This window comes from Pteropus vampyrus, unplaced genomic scaffold (genome assembly GCF_000151845.1).
Source record: "Pteropus vampyrus isolate Shadow unplaced genomic scaffold, Pvam_2.0 Scaffold768, whole genome shotgun sequence".
NCBI lineage: Eukaryota > Metazoa > Chordata > Mammalia > Chiroptera > Pteropodidae > Pteropus > Pteropus vampyrus.
In genome coordinates, this window is record NW_011889549.1 from 76,197 (window position 1) to 86,584 (window position 10,388).

General features: G+C 37.5%; 1 protein-coding gene across 1 annotated transcript; it reads right to left on the reverse strand.

The window, feature by feature from the left end:
* Nucleotides 1-6,183: 6,183 nt before the first annotated feature.
* DEFB134 (defensin beta 134) lies at nucleotides 6,184-8,484 on the reverse strand. Its single transcript, XM_011385728.1, has 2 exons — nucleotides 8,427-8,484; nucleotides 6,184-6,326 (listed from the first exon to the last, which is right to left on the reverse strand). Exons 1-2 carry the CDS (start codon nucleotides 8,482-8,484, stop codon nucleotides 6,184-6,186), a joined length of 201 nt encoding a protein of 66 aa, XP_011384030.1.
* Between the last annotated feature and the right edge of the window lie 1,904 nt (nucleotides 8,485-10,388).

The following is a 10,388-nucleotide window of genomic DNA, read 5'->3' on the forward strand; positions in this document are numbered from 1 at the left end:
CATCAGTTAGAGGGTCAGAATTTATGTTCTCTGTACAGAAGCCATCACCTTGATAATACAGAGAAGAATCCACTTAAGTTACTAAAGTGAAGGCTCTCAAAAACTGTTTTGCTTGTGGTTTGCTGGGATCTGCAGAAAGCTTTTACCCTTGGCCCTAAACCTTCATATTCATAAGGCACTACTTAAAGGCTACATGTTAAGTATTCTAAAGACAGGTACAGATGAGGGTTGTGTTGAGACTGCTGCTGCTGTCTTGAGTGGCAGGACATCTGGACACTTTACACTGTGTTGCCACTGGACTCCTTTGTCCTCCAAGAAGTGTCCCATGGCTAATGGGCGCACAGCAGACACATTTGCTTGCCAGCGGCCTTTGGTCATACCACATTGATTATTCTCACACCACAAAGCTCCAACAGATGGTTCTGTGGACCTGCTGGGTGGACAGACTGACAAGGCCTAGCACAAAAGAGTGGATAATTCAGTAGGGTGACGCCGAGCCACCCTTACCTTCTTGAACTGCCTTCCTACCCCTCCTCCCCTACCCCTCAGCTTCCAGAGGCACTCAGGTCTTAAGGTTAGGAAAAATACTAGCAATAGATTTAGTGTTTCAGGTATTTCAAACCATTTCACATTCATTATTCCATAGGATGCTTTCACATATCCTATATTTAAGCCAGGGAAGGTAGTAAGACACTTGGCAAAAAGTCACACAGACGTTATTGGGAATGCAGGACCAGAAACATGGGCTTATGTAATGCTAGGTCAGTGATTGTTCCTTAAGGCTGACACTGTGATGATTTCAAACTGCCTTGGTACTATCCCAGACCCTGCAGGCCTCCTGGAATGGGGCCTCTGCTGACTCTTGGGACTGCTCCCAGGTCTAAGTGCTCCTTCCATTGCAAATTGTCTCAAGCTGAATCTACTGGGCCCGGTCACTCGTGCATAGTTAATTAGTGATTCATGTTAGTGGAGACCATGGGAACTAAAGACTTATACCAGGGACTCTGGAAAACAACTTAAGAACAACTGAAAAGGGGGATTCAGCTATAACATGACTGAGACGTTTCGATCCTGTCCAATTTACCATTAGAAAGTTCTGAAGTATAGACTTCGGTCTAATTTATCCGTGATACCGTGACACTACAAGATACTGCATTTACCTTTGTTTCTGTTGGCAGTTAGAAGTGGACTGGGTGCATACCTAAGAAAAGTCCTTGCTACGTGTTGGCTAACGAAAGGTCTTTGCAAGAGATCATGTGGAGTAAAAGAAGAATATCATATTTTTTGTGATCATGCACGCCTGTGCTGCATAAACAAAAATGATTTACCTTTACAGGTTGCAGCATAGTTGTGAGTATCTGAAGGTCCTGCTGATATTCTCGGAGGACTCAGATCCTTCTCAGTTGCCCCATCCTATTAAAATGATGGTTTTAGCTCGTCCGTGTTTCTGCGTTTGTTGTGTTTCTGTTTATTGAAAAGCATTCATTGTGTCTCCTATGGGAATAATCTCTTGGTTAAATTTCTCATCTTCAGTATTTTTCTTTTTGTTAATTTATCCCTTATCAAACATTTCCTAAAACCTTTTTTGAGGTATGCCATACAATCAGAAAAGTGTACACGTCATAAATGAATATGTTAATAAATTTCACAAATTTAACACACCCACGAAAGCTGCAACCAGGTGAAGAAAATAATATCACTACATCCAGTCAGGACCGAAAAGGCTAATTCCCTCACCTGATTTCTAATACCATAACTCCTGGCACCAGTTTTTGAATTTTATATACATGGAATTATATCGTAGGTACTCCTTTGCATCTGGCTTCTTCTAATCTACATTATTTTTTATGACGTTTATTCATTTTTTGTATGACTGTAGTTTTTTCATTCTCAGTGTTGCATAGTGTTACATTGGGGAGTATGCCACAATTTATTTGAATATTCTCGTGTAGATGATCATTGGCGGAGTTTCCCATTTTGGGCTCTTATGAATAATACTGAGATGAACATTCTTGTACATACGTTTTTTGAGGCTTACATGCAAACATTTTTGTGGATATACACCCAGGAGTGGAATTGCTAGTAATAGACCATGCAGATACTTAGTTTAATAGATATTGCCAAACTGTTTTCAAAATTGGCTGTTTCAATTTATACTCCCACTCACAGTATCTGAGAGTTCTTGTTCTTTATACCCTTTTCCACAATTAGTATTTTCTGCCTCTTTTTCCATCCTGGTGGATATACAGTGATGGCATATGGTAGTTAATTCTGATGACTAATGAAGCTAACACTTTTTCACATGTTTATTGGCCATTTAGATGCCTTATTTTTGATGTACTTATTCAAGACTTTCATCCATTTTTTTTTTCCTATGGGATTCTCTAATATTTTTCTAACTGGGAAGCTTTGAAGGAAGACTCGTTATTTGACATTGGAAATAATCAAGTAAAATTCATAACGAAAATATTTAAGTTTAAATATGGTGTATGTTATAGTTTACAATGCATGGTTAGAGAAATTTTATACTGTTGAGTGTGACCAGGCCATAAAAATGGTTCAGTTCTTAAATATTATTAAATTTCATCTTCGTAAACTAGATAAATCATTCAAGTTAATAATGACTCAGCCTCTTTCTTTTTTGACTAGGTTTCAGGAAGAATTAACCAATAAGAGAAAAGAAGTACTTCCAATAAGACAGGGAGAGAAAGAATAAATTTGTTTCTGATGGTCAAATTCCTGGAAGGGAACAATATCAAAGCTTTAAACAAACACTGGCTGCTGTGATGGCTGAAGCACCCATTCTGTGCAGATTACATTCTCAGATTGAACTAGACTCTTTTGGCAATTCCAAGAAGAAGACAAAGGTGATTATATACATAGTCAAGTCCTGTTTCAGTGTCATGAACATCAGTCCTGCCATCAGCTACGTCCATCCTGAGAGTGTCCTGCTCAAGTGGGGAGAATAAGTACTACAGGTGGTTCCTTCCTTATCTATTACAACCAGTAAACAGGGCACTTTTTTTTTCCTTTTTAACATTTGCTGTTGCAAGCTCATTTGGTCCATAAGTATTTGTGGAATAGAGTAGATTAAAATAGGCTAGGCTTAATTTTTCTAACTTAATAGCCTTCTGTGATATATGAGTTTTATCAGGCTTTTGAATAGCAATGAAGTTATAATTATACTGAGTTGTGCTTTCTCATTTTGTCTACCTCAAATCACTTATTTACTGCTGAGATACCTTAGATGTGTCTTTTGTGACCTCCTTAAACACTCTTTTGGGCTTTTCTTGTTTAGGTCCCTGTGTTGGTGTCTACTATGAAATAGAACCGGAAAGTGGGATCTTCCCTATATAGCTGCCATTGTGGTTGGTGCTGTCCTATTCATATCCATGTCTCCATATTCAAGGATTGCTGCTTTCCTTGAAGTCTTCCCTGAAGACTACAGCCTTATGCTGATGCATACTGAGATAGGGTAAATGATCCTGTTCTGTAATTATTTCATCACCTAAGAATCGAATCAATGCTGCTCATGGTCTGAGGTCTTACAGAGTCCTTTATGAAAAACAGCATTTACTGCTACTTCCTTCAATTTCTTTCTGCACAGGACTCAGGCAGATGCTTACCATTCTATTGACTCCGTATCCCTCTCCTCTTCCAGGAATCTTTGCAGAAATTGTCCCTCTTGCATTTGTCTCTTTCTCCACATATAACTGAACTTATGCCGATAGATAAAAGCCAATATCAGCCCTCCAACTCCACGCAAAGAACTCATTTTACAGATGTGAAAAATAGATGCACCAATCCATCTAACTCTTTGGATGCATTTCAAAATAATTTACAAACATCAATATACTTGTCCCTAAATACTTCAGAATGATATCATTAGAGCTCAATAGTTTCTTTTTATATATATTTTTAAAAGTAAAATTTACATACAATGAAACGTGAAGATCTTAAGTGTACCATCCTAAGAGCTTTGACAAATGCATACACCTAGGTAATCTAAACCTTATCAAGATCTCAGACATTTACATCACTCCAGAAAGCTTTGTGCCGAAAGAATAAAGCATGTTGTAGCTACCATTGTTAATGACAAGTTCACTTCTTGACAGGGTCCATGAGTGTCAATGTTTGTTTGGTTTGTGGAAAAGTAAGGTAGTTGAAGCATAGTATTGGTTTATCCATCTTACTTGGTTTCTTGGAACGGTGGGCAGTTTTGTCTATTCAAGACTTATGCAGATTCCAGACAGTTTCTGATTCTTCCAGCAGCGAGAACCCAGGTTCTCTTCCCTGCTTTGGAGATCACTTCTCTGACAGTGTCCTCTCGTCCAGTTGGAAAGAGAAGCTCTTCAGATAATCCATAGGCTGGGGTATTTTCAAGTTTAGTTTATCTGTGTGTATAGAGAGCCTACATTTAAAGTGAAAGACTAAAATAAGAAGCAAGCCTACGGCTACCTGGGACGTCACGAGGCCATAGTTCCAGAAGATTCAGTCAGTGCTCTTCAGATAAGGATTCCCTGCCCCCTTCAGAATATGATTGTTTTCCTGGTCCTTGTCTTGATACATTCTGTACTTCGGATACTTAGTAACCACAGTCACCATTCCAGGCCATCTCTAATCTCATTTTATTTTAACCTTTCTACCCTAATGACTCCACAGTTTGGGCTCTGAGAGGAGGACACACTACTGCATTCTTAGTACCTTCCACCCTAAAGACACCAATGCCAGATTTTCTCAAAGACTGAACAGTGTTTGGAAGGGTAGTGAAGTTAAGCAACTTTTTATGTGTCTGTTGGACATTTGTATGTCTTCTTGGAAGAAGTGTCTGTTCAGGTCCTCTGTCCATTTTTTTTTTTTAAATTAAGTTTATTGGGATAACATTGGTTAATACAATTACATAATTTTCAATTGTGTGCTTACCACCCAAAGTCCAGTTTTCTTCAGCTACCATATATCTCCTTTACCCACTTCACCCTCCCCCTAAACCCTATATTTGACTTTCTTTACCCCGTCTACCTCCTCCCTCCTCCCACTACTATAGTTCTCTGGTAACCACTAGTCTATAGTCCATGTCCATGAGTCTCTGTTTGTTTGTCCTGTTCATTTGTTGCTTTTAGGTTTATATCCCACATATAAATGATAACATGTGGTTTTCAATTTTTTTTGTCTGGCTTATTTTGCTTAACATGATCATCTCGAGGTCCATCCATGTTGTCGCAAATGGCAGTATTTCATCTCTTCTTATGGCTGAGTAATATTCCATTGTATATATGTACAGCTTCTTTAGCCAATCATCTATCTAAGACACTTCAGTTGCTTCCGTGTCCTGGCCACTGTGAATAATGCTGCTATGAACATCGGTGTGCAAATATCTTTTCGGATATGGGTTTTCAAATCTTTGGGATAAACACCCAATATAGGGATTGCTGGATCATATGGTAGATCAATTCTTAGTTTTTTGAGGAAACTCCATCTCTGTCCACTTTTTAATTGGATTTTTATTTTTATTGTTGAGTTGTATGAGGTCTTTGTATATTTTGGATATTAGTCAAATACCTTCTCCTGTTCAGATGATTGCCTCTTTGTTTTGTTGATGATTTCTTTTGTTGTGCAGAAGCTTTTTAATTTGATATAGTCTCATCCATTTATTTTTACTTTCACTTCCCTTGCCTTTGAAGCCGAATTAATAAAATCCTCTCTAAATCTAAGTACCTATGTTTCCTTTATGCCATTTATTGTTTTAGGTGTTATATTCAGGTCTTTGATCCATTTTGAGTTAATTTTGATAGCAGTCTAGTTTCATTTTTTTGCATGTGACTTTCCAATTTTCCCAGCACCATTTATTGAAGAGGCTTTCCTTTCTCCATTGTATGTTTTTGGCTCTTTTGTTGAAAATTATTTGCACATACATACGGGGGTTTATTTCTGCGCTCTCAATTCTGTCCTATTGGTCTGTGTGTCTGGTGTTTTCTTGAGAAGCTTAGCTGTTCTTAGAAAGGCTGCAGCTCAGCTCTTAAAATAAAAAAAATTATAAGAATCTGAAGCCTTATAAAAAATGCTAAGAACCCACAGTTATGGGCATATCACAGTGTCACAATTTAATCTAAATTCTTTCTCTATGTGAAGGATGGGGGGTGATCATGGACCTTTAAGTTAATTGGCACTCACTGGCTTCTCAGGTCAGGGATCAGGGTTTCCTTTGACACAGCACTCCAGCTTAAACATGCAGTAGCCAACTAACATTTCACTTGTATAGCACTCAAGTCTGCAGATACCATTTCCATAGCACTTCTTGTGCATTTCTGATGATATTGGATTTAAGCCTGAGAAGAAAACGAATGGAAGGATAATTCACTTATAGGCCTTTTTGGACTACAAAATGATGAGTTCTTTCATTTTTATCACACTGAATTCCAAGGAGACTAGGTCATAATGATCAATTCTGTTTGAATCAGTTGATTCTGATCGAATCGATTGACTGAAAAGAATTAACTAGTGCTATGGATTGAGTCGTGTTGTTCTCCCTCTCCTCTCAATTCACATGTTGAAATCCTAATCTTCAGTGTCACTGTATTTGGAGACAGGGACTTTAGGAGGTAAATAAAGTTAAATAAGATCCTAAGAGTGAGGCCTCAATGCATTAGAATTGGGGGCCTAAATTAATAGGATTGATGGCCTTGTTGGTGGAAGACAGAAAAGGAAGATGGCTGTCTATAAGCCACGAAGATAGCTCATTAGAAATTGGATCGATCTGCAGTTGATCTTGGACTGTCCAGCCTCCAGAACTATAAGAAAATAAGTTTTATTTAAACAGTCTCTGATAGTTTGTTACAGTAGTCTGAGCTGACTAAGACAATTAGCAACTTGGAAGTTTGCCCAAATTGGTTAGTTAACAAACCCTAAACAACCAAGTTACTTATGTATGTAGTCAGTAACTCATTATTTAATTATTATTCTTTCCGAACTCTTGGGGTACAGATTGGAGTATGATATAGACCTTGATTGTAAAGAATTTTCAGTCTAGACAAAAGCAGAAGAAATACAAAATATCTGTGAGAGAGGAGAAACCATGACAAATCCAGTGAAACATTTGCAACATGGCATGGTGTGAGTATGGAGGAGAAGGAAATTAATTCTGAAGATCTGGGATGTCTTATTGGAGCCAAGGCATCTGAGCTGCACTTACAATTTTGTAGACATGCTACTCCACAGAATCATCAAAATATAAATGTTTCTTTATGTTTAAATGTAAGAGGGTGTTAAAAAAACAAGAGTGCCAATATTTGTCCATCTGTGGGTATTCTGAGTCAACACATACCCTATCCAAGTCATCATGCTCTGGAGGATAATTGTCCTATAGGAAAAAAGAAGGGATCAGGGGTGCTTAGCTCACAAGATGGAGCCAAAGAAGATGAAGTATAATAGTCTGTACACGAGATAAGAAATTCCTATGGAATTGATAAGCTATGGGAATGTATAAGACACTAGAAGGAATATTGTAGAGTGTATATAGTTGTTTGTTGACTGTCTAGAGACCATGAATCCATTGCCATAAGCCATAGTGGAACTGGTCCCATCAACAATTTCAAGAGGCCTGGATCCTATGAATTCTTAAATCCAGCCTGTTGAGTCACATGATCTGAAAATCTGATTCATTTGCCTAGAGAATACTTCAGGGAGGATAAGAAATTAAATAGGACCTTATAACATATGGATTTGGATTGATTCAAGATGAGATTTCTAAAGTTGGTAATGGATATAGTCAAGCTAGAACATGAGGCCAGTCAGTGTTCTTCCTCAAGTCTCACTAGCTATTATTTCATCTAATCAGACATTTCTTGTATCACATAAAGCTCATTAATTCTCTTGGAATAAGCAGTTCCAAATCTGTTTCACCATGTACCTAAGGAATCTACAAATAGTAATTTTACCATAAGCAATTTCAGCATATTAGCAATCTTAACAAAGAGTTATCACTTTGTTGGTTTTGACTATTATGCCTAGATATGTCCCTGAATTAGAGACAAAATAGTGGCAAAACAGGATAAGGTATTACTAATAAAAATATAATGATAGCGCTCATAAGCCAAGTACTGTACGTGTTTTATGCACAGATTTATTCCATACATAGTTCATTTAATCCTTGCAGGACTCCAAGGTTAATATTATTATTTCCCTTTTTTAAGTCAAGAAAATAAGGTTCAGAGAAGCTCAGACTTTGGCTAAAGCTACACAGCTAGCAAGTCGGAGAGCCAAGGTTCAAGCTCAGGCCTTGCTGACTTTGAAGCAGTCGATGTTTTTTCCACTTGGAAAATTAAAGGGTCCATGGTGGGAGGACATTTAAAGGTTTGCTTAGTTGAATTTCTCTTCTAGACAAAGGACACCCCCCCGCCTCCACTTCCCCAGGAAGATTCCCATTTTACCTGCCAGTGCTGGGTCCCAAAAGATGAGAAAGACGAACACAATGAGAAGAGGCTTCATGGCTAGATAAGGAGGCTTGGTGGCAGGGCTGGACGTTGACTGTCAGAGAGCAGAAAGGGAAGGCTGGGCACCGGGTCCTGTACAGAGCTGTCAGGTCTGGGGTATGCCCTTCTCCAGGCAGATATGCTACACTGCTCTCCCCTGAGGCAGCTCAGTCGGCACTGCTTATGTGAGGGAAAAACTGACAGCTATTTCCTGTTCGACAGCTTCTGCTTTTGACAAGTCACTGCTCCCCCATCCCTAGGTTTTCCAAAAGTATTAATGGAGACCTGAGGACCATATGCATTTTCGATTTTAAATAAATAAATTTTTGTTTGGTTTTTATGTTACAACAAAAATTAAATGCCAATTTTAGAAAATTTGTAAAATATTAAAAATTACAGGGAAAGAAAAGTTATAGTTGAGCCCCACCTCACAGAGATAACTTGCATGTTTCTTAAGCAAGTTTTATTTATCTGAGTTTATTGTTTAAAATTTTGTTTTGCATAGTGTCAACTTAATACTTGTATTTAGGTATCCTGCTTTTATAACTTGCTAGATATCCTAAGTATTTTCTGTGTCATTATAAACTCTTTAACTAGTACTTTTAAAAGCTATACAATATTCTATCAAGGACATTTTTAAAAATAATTGTCACTATTTTAAAAATGTCTTTATTGAGAAATAAATGATATAAAACTACAAATGCGAAAGTGTACAGTTTGATAAGTTTTGACACATAAACTTTCATGAAATCATCATCACATCCAAGAAAATGAACATATCCAGCCCCTCACAACCATTCTTCATGACCTTTTCCTTCCCAGATTTATTGAGGTATAATTAACAAATAAAAGTTGTATATGGTCAAGGAATAACATGTGATGATCTGAGGTATGTATGCATTGTAAAATGATTACCACCATCAAGTTAATTAACACATTCATTACCTAAAATAGTCATCATTTTCTGTATGTGTGTGGTGAGAGTAAGATTTACCATCCCAGCAAACTTCAGGTGTATAACACAGCAGTATTAGCTAGGGTCACCATGCTATACATTAGATCCTCAGAACTTACTGATCTTCTAACTGAAAGTTTGTTTGCTTTGATCAGCATCTCCCCATTTCCCCCACCACCTAAACTCCTGACAACCATGACTTTACTTTCTGATTCTATGAGTTTGACTTTTTGAGATTTCATGTGTGAGATACTACAGTATTTGTCTGTGTCTGGCTTTATTCACTTGATATAATGTCCCCAGGTTCATCCATGTTGTCATAAATGGCAGGATTTCCCTCTTTTTTATGGCTGCATAGTATTCCATTGTATATGGACCACACTTTATCCTCTTAAAGTGTTGATGTTTTCATATCTTGACTACTGTCAATAATGCTGCAATGAACATGAGTATACAGTAATTCTCTGAGATACTGATTTAGTTTCCTTTGGATATATACCTATAAATGGGATTGCTGGATCACAAGGTATTTCTAATTTTCATTTTTTGAGAAACCTCTATACTGTTTTCCAAAATGGCTATACCAGTTTACATTCCCACCAACAGTGCTCGAGGGTTCCCTTATCTCCACATTTTTGCCAACATTTGCTATCTCTTGTCTTTTAAAAATATATATGAGTTTCAGGTGTACAACATTATAATTCGACATGTTTGTATACTACAAAGTGATCACCCCCAAAGTCTAGTTACTATCTATCACCATACAATTGACCCCCTCATTCCTTTTGTCCACCCCAACCCCCTTTCCCTCTAGTAACCACCAATCTGTTCTCTGTACCAAGAGTTTTGTCTTGTTTTATTTGTACATTTATTTATTTATTTTTTAAAGATTCCACATATGACTAAAATCATAGTATTTGTCTTTCTCTGACTTATTTCACTTAGCATAATATTCTCAAGGTCCA

Coding starts and splice junctions, on each gene's coding strand:
- DEFB134 (XM_011385728.1), bottom strand. CDS start 8,484: ATGAAGCCTCTTCTCATTGTGTTCGTCTTTCTCATCTTTTGGGACCCA. Junction 6,327..8,426: donor TTGGGACCCAGCACTGGCAG/GTAAAATGGGAA, acceptor TTTTCTTCTCAG/GCTTAAATCCAATATCATCA.